The following is a 24,652-nucleotide window of genomic DNA, read 5'->3' as shown; positions in this document are numbered from 1 at the left end:
AAGGAAATTTATAATGTAATGATAAAATTAATTATGCGAAACAACTCTATTTTTCTTCTAATTAGTTGTAAATTGTAATACAAACGCTGCCGGAGTATAACACATTGTTTCCGGTCCACTGTCCTCATCATTTTGACCTGTCTCCTATTTTTCATATAATAAATATTTTTCTCTATATAAACACACTGTATGTCACACATAATTTGCAGGTTCAAAAGCTAACCCTTCTCTGGATTCAAAAATATATTGCAGAGCAGGGCAAGCCGTTGGTGAAGAGAAAGAGAGGCCTAAAAAAATACAATTTTATGAGTCTCTCTTTCTCTCTCATCAGGTGCAAAAAAATCCAGGTCCTGCTTGCGTTTACTTTTTTTTTTCTTGGTGAATTTTGAGTGAAGTCTCCAATTTTTCCTTTGTGATCATAAAACCCAACTCACTGACACAACTCCATCCAGCTCTCCAGCATTAGGTTGAAGTAACGCAGAAGCAAAAATCAGTGCACACCAACACAACCAAAAGCTAGACCAAAAAAAGAAACTTGTTCTTTTCGCAAAGCCAGCAGGGACCTTATAAGCACTTCTACTCCCAAACCTCCAAATAAGCATTTATTGTCAAAGCCAACTCAGTGTTCATTTCTTACCATTGACAATGGAGGCAATGCAAGGAGGGCAAATTGGGTTAGTTTTGCAGCAAGCTAAGTCGCCGCTAATCGTACCGTTGCTGAAGTTGGTGGTGGTTTTGTGCTTGGGTATGTCTGTGATGCTTTTTGTGGAGAAGGTGTACATGGGCATTGTCATAACGTTGATTAAGCTGTTTAGAAGAAAGCCTGAGAAGAAGTGGAAATGGGAGGCCGTTAAGGATGATGTTGAGCTTGGAAACTCAGCTTATCCCATGGTTCTTGTGCAAATTCCAATGTACAATGAAAAAGAGGTATTTTTTGTGTTCTTTTTTCGGAAGCTTAAGTTTGGTTTTGGAGTTACCACGTTGTACTACAGTTTAAAAATATTTTTCTTTACTTTTATATTGGAGATTTTAGATTTAAATTAATTTTATAGACAGCAAGTTCAATAATAATTTATTTTCCCATCTTATAAATATTATAGCATCGTATTTAAAAAAAAAAATGAATTTAGAGTTTTGAGTGTAATATTGTGGTGCATGATGCAGGTTTACCAGCTATCAATTGGAGCGGCATGTGGGCTTTCCTGGCCATCTGACAGGATCGTCATTCAAGTTCTTGATGATTCAACAGATCCAGCCATCAAGGTTCTTTATTCTAGCATATTATTTAAACTTCAAGAGTTTTTCTTCTTCGCAATTTCAAAGTTGATAGACTGATTAGGCATTTAGACAAGAGTTGTTTAATTCATACCTTAGATTGACAGTATGACAACATAATATATGAAATATGAGATTATTCAAATCTAAGAATTGGTATTAACATTACAAAAAAATCATCCTGATCTATTTATACTGTAACATCTCATCTCTTTATAAGAAAGAAGATGAATGACTTTTTTGAAAGTGACAATGACACAAAGACGTGAACTTTTGCACATTTTATGAGTTTTATGTACTTTTTGCCCAAGCTGGTTTACCCTTTTTGAGTGTTTTAAATGAAGGGATGTGATATCCACACATTTCATTTTACTTCTCACACATTTTTTTAATTTTCAACCATCAGATCGGATGGATTGAAGAAAATCAACGAACAGAAATGAACAAAGGATGTGTGAGAAGTAATTTGAGATGTGTGGATATTACACCCCTAAAAGAAAAAACAATTCTTCAATCAACTTTCCTCCAGAAAATTAATAATCTGACTGAAAATAAAAAATAAAAAACCATCTAGGTCAAAAAACATGAGACAAAACGCAGCCAGGCCACTAATTCCAACAGGATCTTTTCTGGGTTGAAAATTTTGAAGGTTTGTGAATTGTGTCTGTTTATCGTATATTATGCTGTTAGTTTTTATCAGGTACTGTTTGTGTTTAATTTTAAATAAAAATATTTAAAATGATTTATGATCGCAAGATGTGCAATAAACGAATACGATTTATGAATCTCTAAAATCCTCACAAAGAGAATCCAACGACATCCGGATTCCCACTAATTAATAACTTTTTTCTGCAAGTATTTCCCTTCTGGGGAAATGTCCAATGCAGCAATTTCCCCATCAAAAAATAAAAAAACCACAACTTGCCCAATTAAATCAACAAACATTTCAATTTGTGATGTGGGTTTTGACCTAGAAAAACAACAGGATTTGGTGGAACTAGAAGTGCAAAGATGGGCAAGCAAAGGTATAAGCATAAAGTATGAGATCAGAGGCAACAGAAATGGGTACAAGGCAGGGGCTCTGAAAGAAGGAATGAAGCACAGTTATGTCAAACACTGTGATTATGTTGCCATCTTTGATGCTGACTTCCAACCTGAGCCTGATTTTCTCTGGCGCACCATTCCGTTTCTCATCCACAATCCTGAAGTTGGTCTTGTCCAAACTCGTTGGAAATTTGGTAATCATCGTTATTTCTTCTTAATTACTATTATTATCATATAATTATTATTAAATACTTAATTAAACTTGTTTAATTATTGATAGCTATACTTTATGTGGAATGTGAGTTGAGTGCTTCTTAAATATGTCTCTTAAAGCGAGGATAAGATCGGGTGTAGCTAAGTTAGCTATAACAGTGTGCTCCATCTTCTGGATCAAGTTCGAATCCCTCTTTATGTAATTTGGTTTAAAATAAATTAGAGTACCACTCGAATAAATGAATAAGAAGAGAAGAAGTGTTAGTAAACATTTGTTGCATAATTTTAGATACTATAAGAAGAGAAGAAGTGTTCGTATACATATGTTAGCATAACATCATCATGAAGGTTTTTCTACTTTGATGCATAAAAACCATAATCCAAGATTAGTTGAGCACTTCACAATTTCAGGGCTTTTCAAATATTCTGTGGTTATGTGATTGAGTTTGTTTAGATTCTCTTTACGATCTAATATAATGGAGGAAAATAGAGTTGTAAAAACACGCAAGGGTAAAGGTGTGATCACAATTTATTGGTGCTGCTGTTGCAGTAAATTCTGATGAGTGCTTGATGACAAGAATGCAAGAGATGTCACTGGATTACCATTTCACAGTGGAGCAAGAAGTGGGGTCTGCAACTCATGCCTTCTTCGGTTTCAATGGTAAAGCATTTTTGAAAAAATTGCCAAGGGAAGTACGAAGCAGTTTCCGGTTTCCCCAATTAATGACATGACACTGAGAATGTGATGCAGGCACGGCTGGTGTCTGGAGAATTGCAGCACTCAATGAGGCCGGAGGATGGAAGGACCGAACAACTGTGGAGGATATGGATTTAGCTGTCCGGGCTAGTCTCGGAGGCTGGAAATTCGTATATCTTTCTGACGTTAAGGTAATCAAATATGCTAATGATAACAGTCTTGTCAAAATATCGAGAAATCTTAGCTACCTACATTTACAACAAGTTCGAATTAATCATGCCTTAAGAAAGACGATTTCCATGATAATCATCCCCTGGTATCGAGGTTTCGAAAATTACCGTGCAAATGAATAATTCTACCGTTTTAGTAGAAATCCTGTTCTGTGATTTTTTCGATGTGAGCATTTCACTTTTGATCCGATATTAATAATTGTGTACATTTCAGGTGAAAAATGAATTGCCAAGTACTTTCAAAGCATACCGTTATCAACAGCACCGATGGTCTTGTGGCCCTGCTAATCTCTTCCGAAAGATGGTAATGGAGATTGTAAGAAACAAGGTAAATTTCCACACCGTTTCTGTTGTGTTTATGAAACCGGTTTATGAAGGCACAAGTACTAGGTCCTTTAATTTCTTCCTACTCACTGTTACTCTAAATATATTGCAGAAGGTGTCCCCAATGAAAAAGCTTCATGTGATCTACAGCTTTTTCTTTGTTCGCAAGATTGTAGCGCATATTGTTACATTTGTGTTCTACTGTATCATTTTACCAGCTACTGTTTTGGTTCCTGAAGTTCAAGTTCCCATTTGGGGTGCTGTTTACATTCCATCCATCATTACTCTCCTCAACGCCGTTGGAACTCCAAGGTCTTTGTTGTTTCGAATTATTACGAACTAAAGCCTATCTCTACATTGACAGATAATGCGATAGATGTTCATTACTAATACTTTCAAAGGTCGTATTTACAGATCACTCCACCTTATGATTTTCTGGATCCTCTTTGAGAATGTCATGTCTCTGCACCGTACCAAGGCAACATTTATAGGTCTATTTGAAGCAGGGAGAGTAAATGAATGGGTCGTCACGGAGAAACTGGGAGATGCTCTCAAGACAAAATCAGGAGGAAAAGCTGCAAGGAGACCTCGATCGAGGATTGGAGAAAGGTATAATGATTCTTTGCATTTCGTTTCTTTTCTTTATCATTCGTAGAACCATATGTCCGTCTGTTTTGAAGGCGAGAATATGATGTTTACGTTTTCCATTCTTCTGGTTCCTAATGAACAGACTGCATATGCTTGAGCTAATTGTTGGATTCTACCTCTTCTTCTGCGGGTGCTATGATCTTGCCTTTGGAAAGAACGGCTACTTCATCTTCCTATTCATCCAATCTATTGCATTCTTCATCGCGGGGGTTGGTTACGTTGGTACCTTTGTCCCCAACTCATAGTCGCATACACTGCCTCAAATTGTTTCCAGAATTCATTCATCAACATCCCTTCCGGCATTTTCATCAGAAGATCAGACTACTGTTTTTTCGTTATCAAGATTCGGTGTTTTAAGATTAATGAAGGCGGATCATTCTTTTGTGATGAGCGATGGTTCAAAATAAGTTATTTCTTTGTGGATAGTCTAGGAAAATACAAGGATATGTATTGGAAGCGCATCATATTGTAAACACAAGCACCAACAAAGCTTACCAAACTTGTTGAAACTGTGACAAGAATAAAATTTTGAACATGGTTCACATGACGGTTTACTCTGTTTAAGTGGACTGGCGCCATCTTTCATTCTTTGCACTGATTGCTCAATAGGCACACATAACTTTTAAGTCTTGCAAGTACTAAAATGAAATCACTCAAAATAACAGTATTCCTGTTGTGAGGGTGAGTGGAGAAACGGATTACGATCAAATTAATTCAAGAGGGTCAGGACCTTACTGCTACTTTGAGTGATTTTATTTTAGTACTCACCCTCTTGAATTAATTTAATTGTAATACGTACCTCCACTTTGCTATTTTGAGATACTGATTACGATTAAATTTTTATGTAGAATGAACAAGCTCAACACTACAAAAGGCGAAATGGTTGATTTGTTTGTAAAACAATAAGTTGTCCGAAGAAACATAAAACATGTTGCAAAAAAAATGAGGTCAAACTAATTGTTCAACTTCGACAAATAAAAAAAATAAAAAAATAAAAACTAATTGTTCAAAAAAAAAAAAAAGAAAGAGATGAAAGTATTATGTTAATGTAAATTTCAGTACATAAACAAAACAGTACAATACAATGTTCTTACCCTGAACATTGCTTTATGCCGTGTCAGCGAGTGCTGGTGCATGTCGGCGGGTAACGGCGCGTGGTGACGCGTGATTGACAACACCTGGTGACGTGTGATGGCGGATGAGTTCTTTTTCAAACACTTGTAACTCCCGAAATTAGATTAATGATTAGTATAGTTGTTTCTCATATTGAAGAGACTTATCATGAGAACTTCATAGGGTAAACAGGATAAGACGGTTACGTCCCTACAGTGAATGGGCTTTTGTTTTCAACTATATATATGTTATATGGTTTCCATAATTGTTTTATGAATACTCATATATCATGCTATGACTTTTGATTGTAAAAAAACAAAATGTTTTTATACATTACTATTGTTATGATTTATGAACTTTGTTAATCCGTCAATGGTATGATCATAAATATACTTTATTTGCTCATCATGTATGTATGCATAGTGTTTATAGCACTGTTTGGGGCTAGGACCAGCTTCATGTGTATATTCACATGCACCGTTACATTCATAATGGATCCATTGTAGGTGCCAACATGTACTAGTTTTGCATTAGACAACTAAAACTTGTATATGATGCCCTTGACGCCATCTTTATATGTATGTTGTACTAGAACGTAAATTTATACACTCAACCTATTCATATAGCTACTTTCTTCATAGACTAGTGTGCCTGCACGTTTTGATAAGCATTACATTATATCATATTATTATATTATATTATATTGTGGAGATATTTGCGATGTACCCATATTCTTGAGATTAATTTATTTTTTCGTTACCTTGATTTTCATACTTACATAGTATGATTTTGCAAACTACATGATTGAGAGAGGTTACTATATGGCTTCGTTACATATCACCTTCACTTTATGGCTTCGTTACCCTTTGGGTGCCAACCAGCATACCTCGATTTCGGTATCTATGTGGATATTCAAGTTGGATTGTGTCAATACATTGCCCCATCTCCAAGTCGGTGACCCAAAAAATACATGTGGGAGTAAAGGTTTAGCAAAGCAACCAATTGCTCGATCTCCACAAAATGACAATGCAAAATGAGAATGTAATGAAAGTTTTGCTTTCTAAGTACTTCCTGCAGATTTGTAGTTACATACAAACATATGGTCCTCATTGTATACCAAGAAAAGGAACAACAAAACTTATGGCCTTTATTTTGTTTAGGAGTTTTTACCAAAGGCCGTTTCATTTCACCAAAGGCTAGCGATGGAGGAGCTAAGCTACCACTCATTTATGCCTAAACAAATAAATACAAATGGAAATGCACTAATTTCATATTTTGCTTTGACCGTTTTAATCCCAAAAGTAATAAGTTCACATTTACTTGATTTATTTAAAAAAGATTGTTTCTTAAACACTTTTTAATAAGTTGTAATTGGGTTGATTTAAAAAGGTTGTTTCTGAAGCACACTTTTTCATAAGTTGGGAGACGATGACAAAAGATGTTACTTGCTAGGCATGCCAATTTATTATGCCAAGTTATTCAAGAATTCGAGAAAGGACTAGATGACAATGCTTCGTTGGATGTATGAGCATACAAGAAAAGATATGACTAGGAACGAGAATATCTGAAGTAAAGTAAGAGCCGTCGTGATTAAAGAGAAGATGAGAGAAAACCGGCTAAAGTGGTTTGGACATGTGAAAAGAAGACCTATAGATGTTTTGGCTAGAAAATGCAATTATGAGATAGAGGCTCAGAGAAAAAGGGGTAGAGAAAGACTTAGGAAGATTTGGAAAGAGATTTTAAGAAAGGACATGGAGTACTTAGAGCTAATGAAAAAATTGGCGCAAAACCGACCGCATTAGCATTCTATGATTCATATAGCCTACTCCATTTAATGAAATAAAACTTTATTGTTGTTATTCATGCACTCCCTTTTTCCAATTTGAGCACCCCATTCTCAAATGACAAAGCGGTCTTTCACAAAATGCACTTATTTTCTAATCAAGTAAATGTAAAGGCAGTTCACGCGTTACGCCTACTAAAATACCATTCTTAGATATTTGTTAATACAAGAGTAGATATAGACAACATACACCCTTTGAAAATGGTAATTTTTTTCATTGGATAGAAAATATATGCATTCGAGAGTTTCGATGTATACTATCTAAAAAGACATACAAGACAATCATTACCTTGTTTTCAGAAGGATAGTTTCTATATGTGTGATGAATCATATGAGGCAAAGATCATGAAAAAATGCATTTGGAGATGACATCACCATAGGTTGAGCATATGAAAAAGTTAATACTAAAGTCTAATTAAATGGATGAATGTAACATATGATGTGACATTCTGTTATTTATTCATAACTTCTCTCTTTAGTTTTATTTAGTTTAGTAAGTAACATATGATGAGAACTGCTAGATTCACTTCAGTGTCTTATTTCTCCACTCATTTTATAATTTCACGCACCATAAGAAGCTAAAAATGAAATGTTATTTCCCCGCCCCACTATTATTCCTAAAAAATTGAAATGATATTTCCCAACCAAGTCGCCGACAATAATCTACCAGTAAGTAAATCACCCTCCAAAATGCTCTGATGTCATATGATTTTGTACTCTGATAACTACCATCAATACCCAATCATCATCAGTTGCTAGCTTCATACCCTTTATCCACACTTTTTCGTTCCAAAATTCCTTCTATCCTCATGCTTTATGTTGTTTCTGTAAATTCGGTTTACATATTGTCCATCTATGAAGTGTAAGTTTAAGGCTCTTGTTACGCTTTGCGTCCAACTTCTTATTATTATTATTATTGTTGTTGTTGTTGTTGTTGTTGTTATTGTTGTTGTTGTTATATATTCTTTAAGGTCTTTATCAGTCACTTTATAAAAAGAAAATTTGTAAATAAAAATTTCATTAAAAAGTAGATAGACAGATAAGACACTGAAATGAGAATAACGGTACGTGTGATTGTTGGGATTAGCTGAAATTTGGAAAACTTTTGGATCCCCTTAATTTTTGTTTTGGGAGGTCCTCTAGTTCTATTTACAAGGCAAAAAGGCAAAAGTCAAAAGTCATTATTTTTCAATTGACCAAAAAAAAAGAAAAAAAAAATGGTAAATCGTTATGGTAACAGCGCTTGGGCATCCGTTTACATTGAACTTTACCACATCGTCATTCAAGGCAACGTACTAAATTGAAGAAAAAAACTATCAAAAACAGTTTCCTGAGCTTTTGTCTAGCCTCCCCAGGTGCCCATTTTGAATATACCTGAAGTGCCCAGACTAATTTTCTTCCCTCTCTCTCTCATATATATAAACACACGCATATCTCCTGCGTTGCTGTGGAAACTGACTGTATTTTCCGCCATTGACTGACCCCCAAGTCACCCGGCTCCAACACTCGGCCGGACCGGCGGCGAGCTAAGCCGCCAGCAGTGAAACACATTTTAACATTTCATTTCATATCACAAGAAGATTTTCTCAAGATACGATCATTTGTTGCCATTTAAACCACAATTAAATAAGTCAATTTACTCAGATGGAGGAGCTAAGCTACCACTCATTTATGCCTAAACAAATAACTACAAATGGAAATGCACTAATTTCATATTTTGCTTTGACCGTTTTAATCCCAAAAGTAATAAGTTCACATTTACTTGATTTATTTAAAAAGATTGTTTCTTAAACACTTCTTAATAAGTTGTAATTGGGTTGATTTTGTGTCTGAAGCACACTTTTTCATAAGTTGGGAGACAATGACAAAAGATGTTACTTGCTAGGCATGCCAAGTTATTATGCCAAGTTATTCAAGTACTCGAGAAAGGACTAGATGACAATGCTTCGTTAGATGTGTGAGAACACAAAAAAGGACATGACTAGCAACGAGGATATTCGAGGTAAAGTAAGAGCCGCCGCAATTAAAGATAAGAGAAAACCAACTAAGGTGGTTTGAATATGTGAAACGAAGACCTATATATGCTCCGGCTAGAAAATGCAGTTATGAGATAGAGACTCAGGGAAAAAAGGGTAGAAGAAGATTTAGGAAGACTTAGAAAGAGATTTTAAGAAAAGACATGGAGTATTAGAGCTAACGAAAAACTTGGCGCAAAACCGGGCACAGTGATGTTTTAGGATTCATACTGCTTAGTCTACTTAGTGGGATAAAACTTTATTGTTGTTCATGCACTCCCTTTTTCCAATTTGAGCACCCTATTCTCAAATGACAAAGCGGTCTTTCACAAAATGCACTTATTTTCTAGTCAAGTAAATGTAAAGGCAGTTCACGCGTTACACCTACTAAAATACCATTCTTAGAGATTTGTTAATACAAGAGTAGAAATAGACAACATACACCCTTTAAAAAGGTAACTTTTTTTTCGTTGGATGGAAAATATATGCATTCGAGAGTTTCGGTTTATACTATCTAAAAAGACATACAAAACAATCATTACCTTGTTTTCAGAAGGATAGTTTCTATACATGTGATGAATCATATGAGGCAAAGATAATGAAAAAATGCATTTGGACATGACATCACCATAGGTTGAGCATATGGAAAAGTTTATTAAGTCTAATTAAATGGATGGAGGTAACATATAATGTGACAGTCTTTTATTTGTTCATAACTTCTCTCTTTAGTTTTATTTAGTTTAGTAAGTAATATATAACGAATTGCTAGACCCACTTCAATGTTTTATTTCTTCACCCACTTTAAAATTTCACGCACCATAAGAAGCTACAAATGAAATGTTATTTCCCCACCCCACTATTGTTCCTAAAAAATTGAAATGATATTTCCCCACCAACTAAGTCGCCGACAATAATCTACTAGTAAGTGAATGACCCTTCAAATGCTCTGTTGTTGTATGATTCTGTACTCCGATAACTACCATCAATACCCAATCATCATCAGTTGCTAGCTTCATACCCTTTATCCACACTTTTTTGTTCCAAAATTCTTTCTATCTTCATGCTTTATTTTGTTTCTACGAATTCGGCTTACATATTGTCCATCAATGAAATGTAAGTTTAAGGCTCCTGTTACCTTTTGTGTCCAACTTATTATTATTATTATTATTGTTGTTGTTGTTGTTGTTGTTGTTGTTGTTATTCTTTTGTTATTATTATATATCTTTTAAGATCTTTATCGGTCATTTTACAAAAGGCAAATTTGTAAATAAAAAATTCATTAAAAAGTAGGTAGGAAAATAAGACACTGGATGAGAAAAACAGTATGTATGATTGGGTTTAGCTGAAATTTGGAAAACTTTTGGATCCCTTTAATTTTTGTTTTGGGAGGTCCTCTAGTTCTATTTACAAGACAAAAGTCAAAAGTCATTATTTTTCAACTGACAAAAAAAAAAAAAAAAAAAAAAATTGTGAATCGTTAATGTAACAGCGCTTTGGCATCCGTTTACATTGAACTTTACCACATCGTCATTCAAGGCAACGTACTAAATTGAAGTAACAAACTACCAAAAGCAGTTTCCGCCATTGACTGAAGTGCCCAGACTAATTTTCATCCCTCTCTCTCTCATATATATAAACACACACATATCTCCTGTGTTGCTGTGGAAACTGACTGTATTTTCCGCCATTGACTGACCTGCAAGTCACCCGGCTCCAACACTCGGCCGGACAGGCGGCGAGCTAAGCCGCCAGCAGGGAAACACATTTTACCATTTCATTTCATATCACAAGAAGATTTTCTCGAGATATGATTATTTGTTGCCATTTAAACCACAATTAAATAAGTCAATTTACACAGATTGAGAAGATATGTAATGTCTCAGTTACTCTGCATTTTCCTGCTTTAATTCGTTTTCTATGTCGTTCATGTTTTCCATGTTTTCCATGACACAAAACATGGCTGGCCGTACTTCTTGTAAAAATATCTCGTTTGCGTGATTTCGAGCATTAATCACAGAGATGCTGCTCTGCATTTTCCTATCTCTCAAGGAAAGATTTTCTCTTCAATGTGTGTATTTATATTCTGCACTGCATGTTAGCTGTGAAGGACTTGCATTTGAGTGTTTTCGCACCGGGTGTTTCAGGCAGCAGAGGGGTTTGCTGAGAAATCAGACATTTTCGATTTTCCTCAAAATTTAATCTGCTAGAGGGAGACACCAGAGGGTTATATATAGAAGAGGAAAGGGATTCAATGAAACAGGGAAGTGGAAAGAGAGTTAGTTTGTAAATTGAAGGGACTCAAGGATGAAGTTTGGAAGGGGATTTTCGGTTCCCCAAGATGACGATCTACGGTTCATGGATCCATGGGTACCCATGACTCCAGAGAAGCTGATTCTGGCAAAGGGTCATCCAATACCAGTCGACCACCGCAGGAACCTCCTGCAAGGAGCAAACTGGCAGCAACAACTGACTGGAATTTCAAGTGAACATGTACCGGTCATTGCCAACTACAATGGCATGAACCAAGATGTTAGCCCAAATGGACAGCTACTTAGAAATGGAGGGCAATATAGTTATGATGGAAGTCTGGCTGAGGAAAATCTGATGATCAATCACTTTGGAGGCCCCTACAATGCAGGCTCATTCACGCAGTTGGTGCGCGGTGACTTCTCGTGTTGGAACAACAATCCAATGACGGAACTGCTGCATGATAAGGCAGCTTATGTTCCCTCCGCAAACATGAATCTGGAAAGAAGCGTGGACATAGCAGCAAACACGCCGCTAATTCCCAAGTTGCATCCTCAATTGGGAAACCAAGGACACAACTTGGGAAGTTACTTGCTGACCAAGCAAAATTGCAGCACTTCATATCCTTCAAGTAACATGATGAGCAGGTCCTTGGTTATGGATTTTCCATCCCCAGTTGACAACAGTCGGCGAGATTCCAACTCATTCCATTGGTTATTTGGAAACCAAAATTACTGCTCAAGTTTGAGCTCAAACCTGTTGAGTAATGGTGACAGTTCATCCCAGATAAGTCAACGTAAGTATTTCAACTCGGTTCTGATATTTATTTATTCTGCTCTAATTTGATTTCCTTGATAGAAAGAAATGAAAAACTTTGAACAGGAAAAACTGAGAAGAAATTAATACAAAAAAATAATAAACTTGACAGAGAAACTGCTTTTCTGCACAGATGGTTTCCTACCAAACTATGATCTAAACTCCTTTCCAAGTACAGAAGGCGACACTGCCTCAGGTGTTGCCGGCCAACTCCAATTCACAACAAATGAGGCCAAGAATTTGGAGAACGACCAGCTTTCTGCAATGCTGAAATCATTGACGGACGAAAGTGCTAGGAAGGAAAAAGGCAAGCAGGTCTTGTCTATAGAAGATGAAGCAACTCAAAAAAATGCTGATGGCCGCTTGCAGAACATTGTGGAGTCATCATCTGCAGCCATTTCTACACTGTACAACAAAAACAAAGAGTCTGGCAGGGGAGGCGACAGAGGGATTGATCTGAATAAGACGCCCCAACAGAAACCACCCAAGCGAAGAAAACACAGGCCCAAGGTAATCGTTGAGGGTAAGCCCAAAAGGACGCCAAAACCTACAACTCCAAAGAATACAGAGTCTGAGGAGACCCGACTGGAAAAGAGGAAGTATGCAAGAAAGAATGTCCAAAAGGAATCCCCAACTCAATTGGCAGAGGTAACACGGGAGACAGCAGGCCCTACTGCTGGAAAAAGTGCAAAATCATGTAGAAGAGTTTTGCATTTTGATTTGGAAAAGACCGTGGATGAAAACCTATGCAGAGAAATTGGTCAGCAAGAGAACAAGAGGACTTTTGATTTGAACTTTGACTCTCAAGGGACACATGCGGTCACTGAAACGAACCAGGTTTTGACTGAAAAGGCAGCTGAGCGAAGTGTCCTACTGAACGAATTGATGGTAGATAAGCATATACCAAGCACTAAGAGGAACCCTATCCCTTCCATGAGTCTTATGCCAAATAACTATACATTCCGGCCAGAAAGCCAAGCATCTGCATCCCTGCTTGCTACAGCAAAAGACATGCATCTGAAAAACTCGCATGTCATGAGGAAATGTACAGAGACTGCAAATTCTGATCTATGCCTGAGAAAATGCAGAGATGAAGACACTCCTGTGCAGCAACATACCCATGCTGAAGGAATAGGCCAAGATGTCATTCGAGCAGAGATTAGATGTGAAAACCTTCAGAAGACTAAAGAAAATGTCAACCAGGGTGATTCTTTACTAAAAATTCTCTCCCTTCCAAGTGAAGGAAGGGGATCCAAGAGGGAATTTTTTCGAACTGCTGAGCACCCTTTTCGTTCTACCAACAATCCACCAAGTCCACTGTCATTCCAAGAGATCCTTCAATTGGATAGAATTCAGAAAAACAGTGGCACTCCCAGCAAAGATTGTTCAGGAAGTCATAAGAAGAAGAAAGTTGAGAATGGACACTTGAGCATCAGTAATATGCCTTGTAAAGTTACGGCAGTTGAAAAGTGTCTGGGAAAAGTTGATAGAACAGGGGAAAATAATGTCAATTCAAATGGATTTGCATCGAAGAACCATAAAATACTGAGTTCTTACTTTGAAAATAACAAAATGATTGACAGGGAGAACAAAGGGATCAGCAAGTTTACGACCGATAGGTACGCCCACTCCATCACTTCTGGGAATGGTTTTCTACATCGGCCAATCTCATCCAAATCAAATTCATGCCAAGGTTCCACTCAAGTTCTTAGCTTTTCCACCCATTCACCAAGTCAAACATGTAACCAACTAGCCTCATCACCTCCTAAAAAATCCTTTCAGCTAGGAACCAAGCTGGTATCTCATGATAATATGTCAGCAAAGAAGCAGGCTGGGGGAACTACTGTATCGAAAATTTCATCAGGTACAGATAAAGTCCGGCAAGAGAAGGATGCCTCGTATGATTACCAGCAACCTTCTGCAATAGCAATTGGTACTTTCCATCATAAGGAACCTCTGAATTCATCTCTGTAACTACTTTCAACTCACTTAAACAATGACACTCTTGATTTTGATGCAGGGTTTCCAATAAGAACAAAAAGTACAATACCAATAGATGATATCATACATCAATTTAATGGTCTCAACCTCAATGGAAGCTGCAGCGAAATTCTAGAGCAGGAGAATGCACTTGTTCCTTACGAAGGAGATGGTGCAATTGTTCCCTTTAAAGGTATTATTAAGAAACGTAAGTCGCGGCCGAGAGTAGAGCTTGACCCAGAAACAAATAGGATATGGAATCTATTGATGGGCAAGGAGGGAAGCGAAGGTGTTGAAAGAACTGATAACGAGAAAGAGAAGCATTGGGAAGACGAAAGAAAGATTTTCCAAGGACGAGTTGACTCATTCATTGCACGCATGCACCTTGTTCAAGGTAAAATACCTTCTATTTCATTCCTATTTTGGATTGTCACGAATTGTTGCCTATGCTATACACACGATTTATACACAAGCTTTCTCATCACATAAACAATTATTGATAAGGAAGAAAAAAATTAATGAAAACACAATAATTACATGTATGTTATGCTGGCAAACACAGAATGTTTCTAATTCAAGTCTAAAATCAGGGAACCATGTAATGAGGTTCTACTAGCATCAAATCAAATCAAACACTTCAACAATGATGATAAATGCAAAAAATAATAATATGACTAACAAAATTATGAACATGTTAACTGCAGAAAACTTGCTAGCCTGACCTTTTTTTTCGTTTTCTCCTTCAGCACCAATTTCTGGCTAATTTTATAGAAATCTGCAGCACGACATGCATTTCCAGTTCAGCACGAAAATCTAAAGTATTCAACTTGAAAGTCAACGCAAGATGTAAACTCAACCAAGAAAACTCGAACTTGACTACATATAAAACATGTAAAAAACCAGGACAGTACCATTTTTGTTAAGTTTTTTATTGCGAAAGATTGCATAATTAGATAACAGGGGTACGAATTACTTTTTGCTTCTCATGTATACCAGAAAAACATAAATTCATTATAATTTTCTTCAATTATGGATACGTCGTTATAAGATATCATGCACATCAACGCTTGATAAAAATTTATAATGAACAGGAGACAGACGTTTTTCAAAATGGAAGGGATCAGTTGTTGACTCGGTGATTGGAGTTTTCCTTACCCAGAATGTTTCAGACCATCTATCAAGGTACATTCATAATTTTGACTTGAAGATCAACCAGGTAGCCCATATATGAATGTCTTATGGTGAACAATTTTTCTTTTGTTCCTTTGTGTCTTTTGTAGCTCTGCCTTCATGTCATTGGCAGCACGGTTTCCGCTTCAGTCAAGCAATCACCAAGCTCCACACAAGGTTGGAACAAACATCTTGGTTAACGAACCAGAAGTTCGAATGACAAGTCCAGATGATGCCACCAAATGGCATAAAGATGCATCAAGTCAACCAATCTACTGCCAGATTTCTAGGACACTCCATGAATCTGCAGAAAATCAGAGAGACAGTGAGAACTCATTGACAGAAAGGAATTTAGATGAGGCACATAGCCAATGTTTTGAGGACGAATTTGTATCGTCTCAAGATTCTATTGAATCCTCAGTCACTCAAGGAGCTGTAGGAATCAGATCGTACCAAGTGTCCAACTCAGAAACAGAAGATCCTATCACTGGATGCCAGCCCAACAAGATTCCCATTTCCATTTCAACGTATCAACAAATGGAGAAAGTGACCATGTTTCAGGACTTTTACCGTCAAGTAAATGGAAGCTCACTATTAGATGATGGATCCAAGAATGCGCAAATGGAATATTCACAGATAAAGACACGATTAGACAAAATCAATCATCTCACTGGCAGTTCTTTCACAAATCCAATCAATCTTGACAACGAAAATATCCAAGTACCAGTTGTTCCTTCCAGCAACAATCAATTGCACATGTACCCAAATTCTGGAGAGCCAGAGCCATGGAGATTTGGAAATTTCAGTGAGGACGCCATATCCTCTTGGCCTTCAACTGCTTCCACGTTCAATATTGAACATGACAAGTACAAGAACTTAAGAAATGAAGAACTGTTAGGAAGTGTTGTTAATTCCTCTATGCAACAGAATGGTCTGAGGAGATCTCAAGAAATGCCACCAGTGGACCCGTATGCATTGTTCAGACAGCACTCAATAGACCTGAAAAACAGTTCTGAAACAAGGCCAAGCACTGGGCATAATCCTTCCAACTACAGTCATCAACGAAGGGAGAACCTAACCTTCCAATTAGAAAGCACGTCAGTCAGAGAGCCCGAAAACCATGCTGAATCACTTCAGAGAAATAAGAGTGTTAGCATGCAGCATGTCGAAAATGTTGGTGATCTCAGTAAAAAATCTTTCAACGTCGTTGACGGTAGGCAAATACAGATGAAAAATCAATCAATTGATTCAAATGTACAGGAGCAACTATATTCATATGGTCAGTCACAAAAAGAGACAAGTAAAAAATCTTCAAAAAGAAGAAAAGGAAAGACTGATAGTGAGAAAAAGAATGATGTTAACTGGGACATCCTGAGAAAGCAGGTGCAGGCCAATGGTAGGAAAAAGGAAAGAAATAAAGATGCAACGGACTCACTGGACTATGAAGCACTAAAAAATGCTAATGTAAAAGAAATTTCTGAGGCAATCAAGGAGCGAGGGATGAACATCATGCTAGCGGAACGGATCCAGGTGCTCTACTATTAGTGTTCAGTCTCAGACTTCATGTTTGTTAATTGCACTTCAATTTTCACCAGAATAGCAACAGTGGATAGGTTAAGACTATCATTCATGATAAGACGGGTTGCAAAAATTTTGTAGGAATTCCTAAACCGACTGGTTAGAGAACATGGAAGCATCGATCTGGAATGGTTAAGAGATGTTCCTCCTGATAAAGCAAAGTAAGCCATTCCACACAGTTATATAACAAGAAATTATAAGAATAATGCACTGCAATGCATCAGCAAGTTTATACCTAGTTACACAAATGAATTTTCCGCAGGGATTATCTATTAAGCATAAGAGGATTGGGATTGAAAAGTGTGGAATGCGTCCGGCTTTTAACACTTCACCACCTTGCTTTCCCGGTAACAATTATGTGACTGCTAATTAGTAATTTGGTTACAGTAGTCTCGGAACATGTTACAATCAATGAAATTATATCTCTTATTCACTCCTTATAGGTTGACACTAATGTTGGAAGGATAGCAGTAAGACTGGGATGGGTCCCCCTCCAACCCTTACCTGAATCGCTTCAGTTACACCTCCTAGAAATGTAACAAACGATATTGTGCTTACTGAATGATTACATTTCCAATACTTGCAAATGCTAACCATATACTTCTCTAGGTACCCAATGCTGGAGTCAATTCAAAAGTATCTATGGCCAAGATTATGCAAACTTGACCAACGAACGCTGTAAGCTCATAGATCCATAAACATTTCATATTAATTTCAGAGCAATACTTTAATGTCCAAAATTTCATGTAATTTTTTTTTTAATTTTTGGACTTGTGCTTTTACTGATAACCCAATGACTATTGAATCACAGTTATGAGCTGCACTACCAGATGATTACATTTGGAAAGGTATGCATGCTGTTTCATTAGTTAGAAATATTAAATTAGATGTGATTAATCAAAAATAAAATAAAGCCTCATATTTTGATCTGTATGCAGGTTTTCTGCACAAAGAGTAAACCAAATTGCAATGCATGTCCAATGAGAGGAGAATGCAGACACTTCGCAAGTGCTTTTGCAAGGTTTGAGCAATAAACTCTGATAGTTACATGTATTGCTGCCACTGTGCAGGAAAAAATACATTGAAGGAAGTCATGAGGATCTCCAGATATCTTGAGACACGGGAATCAGGATCAATTAAATAATAATCAGAAGTCTAAGGAACTAAGAATATTAGATAGTCACATGGAGACTTGTAGTTGTATAAATTACTCTATGTTTCACTAATCATGCGGAACAATTAAGATAAGTAAAAGAAAATTACAATTATATTATTATGCAACTCATGAAATAAGAATGTATTAATCAAATTGATACCAACCATGTTTGGTGCAGTGCAAGGTTTGCCCTGCCAGGTCCAGAAGAGAAGAGCATTGTGAGTTCAAGTGTTCCAATTGCAGCCGAGATAAACCCTACATTAGCTGTCACCCCCATGTCACTGCCTCCACCAGAAATCAACTCATTCCAGATAGCAGGTGCTGAGATTAACAACTGCGAACCGATCATCGAAGAACCAGCATCGCCAGAACAAGAGTTCACTGAGCTATCACAAAGTGACATTGAGGACTTGTTCTATGAGGATCCTGACGAGATTCCAACCATCAAACTCAACATGGAACAGTTCACATCGACATTACAGAACTATATGCAAGAGAAGATGGAGCTCCAAGAAGGTGACATGTCCAAGGCTTTAGTTGCCTTGACTTCCGAAGCTGCTTTTATTCCTACACCCAAGCTAAAGAATGTCAGTCGACTACGAACAGAGCACCAAGTGTAAGTACATTTCATCCCATAGTCACAAACCCACATATTCTTAGCAAAACACTGAACACAAACTGAAATATAGTAGGGCCAAAGTCTACTTTAAAGGTTTGCACTAAAATTTCCTAATATCTCTGATTGATCATTTTTAACGAAACCACAGCATATTCAATCTAGGAAAACAAACTTAGGTGCCTAAATTTTGAATTCACCGCCATCAGAATTCTTGCACTGAATTTTAAACAACTCTCTGCCTAGGAGCCAGTATGTTCCGAGTTTTGGCACATATACCCATATCAAGCATGTGTATACAGACATAAGTGTAACTTCTCTAACACACTTGTACATTCTGTGCTGGTATAATGCAGGTATGAAATACCAGATTCACATCCACTCTTAAAAGGGGTAGGTTAAAATTATATATTATATCAAGAATACATGAAGCATTATTATTCTCAATTAATCACTATTCAACTTTACAGATGGACAGACGGGAACCAGATGATCCAAGCCCTTACCTTCTTTCTATATGGACACCAGGTAAGCTCCAGACATAAAAGAACTGGATACACTGTTTAGAATCTTGAGACTATTCAAGTTTAACGCATTTGATTCACTAAACAAAGTTAGAACTTAGAATACAGATGCATGGATGGCCTAGCGCATGTATGAAGTTGAAAATATTGTACATCTTACTAAGGGATACATTTATTTTATTTATACCAGGTGAGACTGCAAATTCAATTCAACCACCAGAAAGCAGGTGTGGCTCCAAAGACCAACACAAATTGTGCAATGAGAAGACATGTTTTTCATGTAATAGTATAAGGGAAGAAAAGTCACAAACAGTCAGAGGGACTATTCTGGTGAGGAAAATTGATTGTGGTAATATATCAAAGACAAAACGAAACTACATGCAGTTTTATACTGAAATATCATTCAACTTGTCACAGATACCTTGTAGAACAGCAATGAGAGGGAGCTTTCCACTCAACGGCACATATTTCCAAGTTAATGAGGCAAGTGATATTCCTCCTTCAATTTTATCTAATGTGCAGAATCTGGACAAAATTAATAGCAGTCCAGCAAGTATAGCCGGTGCACGTTAACTTAACCATGATCCTGTACTCCTCCACTTTTGGTAAGCCTGAATGTTAGAGCCATTAATTTCTAGATTTACAAACAAAATTCTATCACAATGCAGATGTTCGCAGATCATGAGTCTAGTCACAACCCAATTGATGTTCCAAGGGGGTGGATATGGAATTTGCCAAGACGGACCGTATACTTTGGAACTTCTGTATCAACAATATTCAGAGGTAAGAGAAATTAAGATACCAGGGTCACTGCATTCACATCCCAGTTAGAGATGTATACTTACATTGAAATATTTATGTCTACCAGGTTTATCAACAGAGGGAATTCAATACTGCTTTTGGAGAGGTATGTAATACTCACTTCAGTTCTTCATATTAGTTTGCAGATAACTATATAGGAACATAGTACGGAAATAAGGATATAACACAAGATTATGAATTTAACTTCTCTGAACTAACTAGTTATATAACAAAGGTATACATACCAACGGTTTAAGAAAAAGAAAAATGTACATGATAAACTTTGAACTGATTTGTAATTTTTTATGAAAAGGACAAATCATTGATAGTGCAAATTGACAAACAAGCTTACATATTGACTGATTGACTTATATGCAGGATATGTGTGTGTGAGAGGATTTGAAAGAAAAACAAGAGCACCGCGGCCCTTAATGCCCAGACTGCATTTTCCTGCAAGTAAGTTGAGCAGGACACAAAATGAAGGGAACAAACAGCACTGACCACGGTGCAAAGAAGATTTTCATCAGACGTACAGAAGCCTACTGACTGTGTGAGAAGAACAATGACTAACAAATTCTATTGCTTTCAATTATTCATCCTCTAGAATGAGAATTCATTATATGACAGGAAGCAGCTGATAGCAAGTATCATGTGCAATATGTGAGATTTGTGATCAGATCGTAGTCTGTATGTACATTACTATTTTTTCAATAAATGCCCAAAAAGGAGCAATCCTTCCAAAACAGTGCAACATTATCACTGCCCAAATGAAAAAAAAAAAAAAAAAAACTCTTCGGTGATAATCAACAAAAAGAAAATTTACATGTATGGATGTGTGAATGGAAAAACATAGATTGGATGAAGCGATAAAGAATGTATAATACAGAAACATATCCTAATGCCTGTCATTCACATATCGCAGAAGAAAAATTCTAGACAACATTTCTCCATCGAAATACTCAAAAAGCTACCAATCTTTCACTTGTATTCTAAATCTTAGAGATCTGAGGTCATCAAGTGTATGAACAAAGTTACAGGTAATATTCAAATCATACAGAACCTCAATCGGTACAAAGGTCTGAAAGCATTTAAAAGGATCTCAGGAAAGCTTCAATTAATTTATCAAACAAAAATTTTAATGAAGTTAGCTGCAACTATGCCAATGTTATGAAGACGGGAAATTACAAATTGTCAATGCATTTACCTGCAATATAGAGTTCTGATGATCAAAAAATCCTTTCAAGCTTCTATTGCTACAATAGAGCTTCTGGAGATGAAACCACCCACAGTACTTCTGTCGAAGCTAATATACCTTAAATAAAAACCTGCCTCCAAGAAGTATCCTGAAGTCATTGCAATTTCTAGAAACCAAAAGTCCATTCCTTATGTAACCAACTTGAAAGAAATTAACTTAATCAAAATGTAATCCACAACATCTACTTCATACGATACTACCATGGACTGAAACCAAGTAAATACACCCACAAAAAAAGAATACCGCACTTACACAAAGAACAACAGTATGCAAACCACAAAAACAACGACGCCGTATAGAGAGCAGATTTACATTAGAGTTTCAACACTAAAGTAAGGTTTTATTACTTGTTCATATCACTGCAACAAACATATAGTTGCGATAATATTAAATACTCTGGTTCTTTACATCATGTGACAAACTTCAAATCAATATGCCCAGCTTATAATAGGAGCTTTTGCATTTGACTCATCATCAAAATGTACTTCCAATTAGTTGAGACACATACCGAACTCATAGGCAAGAATTTTTAATTCTAAACCACTGCATGAAAGTTACAGGAAGTAGAAACTACTCCAACAATGGAATGAGCAATAAGAAACCAAGAAAAAACAGAAGTTAAAAACGTCTGCACAAACAATATACATGGAGATCATATTCAAACAACCTAATGGGAAATAAAGAAATGTACGCCGGAATAATTTGAAACTCTTAAGTCAAGATTATCATCATTTTCTCCCGACACTAATGCTCAACTTTTAAATCGTTGACAATTATATTTTGTCCAGATATAAGTTAGAGGCATTCGCATTAAGCTAACTCCACAGGAATCTCCATAGGAACCTAAATAAATATATGAAATCCTACAAGAGAGATAAATATAGCAAGGAAATCTATAAGAACCCATATGTTCCCAGTAGTAAATATTCTCTAAAAATGATAAAACTCCATAAACTACAAACATATCCGATATGAGTTGGGACTGTACATCTCCTCTAAGTTCACTTTTCTTGTACTATGAAAATTTCTGTCAAGAATAAATTTCAAGAACAATTTCTGACATTACAGAAAAAAAGTTTACAAACCATTCTCACCGCATCCAGAATTATCCTTCAAATAACCATAATACACAGACAAGCATACCAGGGATGATCATAAATTCCATCACAAATATTAAGACAATTTTTCTTTATTCTCCCATTTGGGCCATTATATCCAATTATTTACATAGAAAAATACTCCTTTTTTAGGATCACTTGGGTAGACATTAGACAGTTTCAAATGTTTACTGTCTAGATTTGTTTTACCAACCTCAGTTCATCGAGCAAGAAGCAAATGTTGTTTAAGATGACAACCATTTATTGCCGTTTCATAATTTCAATTATATCAAGATTCAATTTCCCACCATCCTTTAGCATGAACCTCATAACCTTTGCAATTGCAGCAATTACTTATAAGTTTCAACAACGATAACATTTAAGCACAAATACATAAAGGGAAAGCAACTACGACGGTATAGCACCACAAAATAAGATTAAAAAAAATAAAAAAATAAAAACCTTCATAGAAAATAATACAAACAAAATTCAGAGAAGAAAAAAATACATCCAAGACAATGTAATAATATCAGAAAGCAGTACTTGAATGAAAATTATAAACGACTTTCTAGAAAATGCCCTCTTATACACATCGAAGCTAGCGGAGCAATTCGGAGGATCTACAAAGGAAGAAAACTATATGATTTAAGATACTTGTAAGATGAATCTCAATTGTAAATCCTTCCTGTTATTTAACAAATAATTAATTCATCAATGTTGGATTCAATACATTAAAACACAGAACCACCGATAATACGATTAACGCGGCCATCATAATTCTTCTCCTTTAAATTGTCCTTCTGTTTTCTCGGCAACCAAACAGAAAATAAGAAGAAAATGCAGAGATCAGGTACTGATAGAGAGAGAGAGAGAGAGAGAGATATATATATATATATATATATATATATATATATATACCTGCTGTGTTTATTGGAGACCAAGCGCAGAGAGATAGAGTTGTGTTGAAGCTTGGAAATTGCGATATCCGCAGATTTAGCGGAAGTTGCCTTCGAAATTTTTGCCGCCTTTTGCCCTTACCTCCAGTATTGGAAACTTTACTCGGTGACAGCCAGGGTCATCTAATCAGCCAAGTCTAATAATATAATTAGTTGAACATTTGAATAATTTTTTTATGCAATTGTATTATATATTTATCTGTATTTCTAACACATTAAAAAATGTCTCCCGTCATACTATTATCAGCAGTCGACAGTAATATTTTGACTTTTATATTTTAACTATGTTTATTAGCTCATTCTCACTCACTTTAAAGTAGGCTTAAGGGCATAGCAATACTCTCGTTAAGGGGGCGTTTGTTGCGCTGGACTATCTCGGACTGGATTAGCTTCAAGGACTAAGCTGGACTGGCTTAGACTAGACTAAACTGGACTAACTTAGTGAAGCGTTTGGTGCAGTATTGGACTAAGAAGCTGGATAATAACAAATTATAATATTATATTATTTAATATATAAATTATTAATATTTTATTATGATCTTATCTTTTTCTTCATTTTTTCCTACCATTTCCTCGTTAAATTGGATGAAGTTAGCACCGCCAAAAAATTCATCACCATCCCTGGACCGAGATCTTAGCTTTGAATGCTCGAATCTGTCATGGATTTGAAGAAGCCCGAACAGGCCGAGACTTCCAGGCCATTTTCCAGCCACATTCGACCACATTTTGGCCTCGATTCAAGTAAAATCGTAATCTTGTCACTCCCAGCTTCAATTTGGTATATTTTGTATGAAAGTTGGTTATGAAATGGATCTGAAAGAGAGTCGGAAAATTAATGATTGATCTAGGTGACCGGAAATGACGAGGAGTCTATCGAGAGTGGTCGTTGAGCATGACGAGGACGAGAAATAGAAGATAGTCTTAGCTAGTCCCATGGTTATTGGGGGGTCTCGCTAAGACCTCTTAGCGAAGGGTTTTGTCCATGCTAGTCCCCTTTAGTCTCATTAATGTTAGTCCCAGCATGGAACAAACACAGTATTGGACAAATAGCTAG

General features: G+C 36.4%; 2 protein-coding genes and 1 long non-coding RNA gene across 14 annotated transcripts; 2 read left to right on the top strand and 1 right to left on the bottom strand.

The window, feature by feature from the left end:
- Positions 1-4,995, top strand: LOC137735599 (glucomannan 4-beta-mannosyltransferase 9-like). The gene is made up of 9 exons (XM_068475029.2): positions 1-927; positions 1,165-1,263; positions 2,261-2,513; positions 3,083-3,193; positions 3,284-3,420; positions 3,674-3,787; positions 3,896-4,095; positions 4,198-4,392; positions 4,514-4,995. Exons 1-9 carry the CDS (start codon positions 646-648, stop codon positions 4,674-4,676), a joined length of 1,554 nt encoding a protein of 517 aa, XP_068331130.2. The 5' UTR covers positions 1-645; the 3' UTR covers positions 4,677-4,995.
- Positions 4,996-10,899: 5,904 nt separating this feature from the next.
- Positions 10,900-23,735, bottom strand: LOC148695494 (uncharacterized). 12 transcript variants are annotated; one of them, XR_015964572.1, is made up of 6 exons: positions 23,561-23,735; positions 19,911-23,442; positions 16,069-18,916; positions 15,601-15,919; positions 15,168-15,220; positions 10,900-12,405 (listed from the first exon to the last, which is right to left on the bottom strand). It is a non-coding gene; the product is annotated as an uncharacterized LOC148695494 (long non-coding RNA). The 12 variants fall into 12 exon arrangements; XR_015964573.1 differs by lacking the exon at positions 10,900-12,405 and having other exon boundaries at positions 14,961-15,220; positions 19,911-20,440; positions 21,495-23,442; XR_015964567.1 differs by lacking the exon at positions 10,900-12,405 and having other exon boundaries at positions 14,961-15,220; positions 16,069-16,746; positions 18,514-18,916; positions 23,561-23,734.
- On the top strand, positions 11,707-20,840 carry LOC137735711 (transcriptional activator DEMETER). The gene is made up of 19 exons (XM_068475155.2): positions 11,707-12,445; positions 12,599-14,398; positions 14,486-14,839; positions 15,537-15,627; positions 15,726-17,145; positions 17,275-17,354; positions 17,456-17,540; positions 17,637-17,728; positions 17,803-17,871; positions 18,005-18,041; positions 18,132-18,214; positions 18,528-18,965; positions 19,322-19,358; positions 19,436-19,493; positions 19,680-19,819; positions 19,907-19,972; positions 20,158-20,272; positions 20,358-20,396; positions 20,669-20,840. The coding sequence occupies exons 1-19, from the start codon at positions 11,707-11,709 to the stop codon at positions 20,788-20,790; spliced, it is 5,865 nt and encodes a 1,954-aa protein (XP_068331256.2). The 3' UTR covers positions 20,791-20,840.
- Positions 23,736-24,652: the final 917 nt, after the last annotated feature.

This window comes from Pyrus communis, chromosome 7 (assembly GCF_041283825.1).
Source record: "Pyrus communis isolate YQ-2024b chromosome 7, ASM4128382v1, whole genome shotgun sequence".
In the NCBI taxonomy this organism is placed as follows: Eukaryota; Viridiplantae; Streptophyta; class Magnoliopsida; order Rosales; family Rosaceae; genus Pyrus; species Pyrus communis.
Note: the sequence above shows the minus strand (reverse complement) of the source record. Positions and strands in the feature narration are given on the sequence as shown.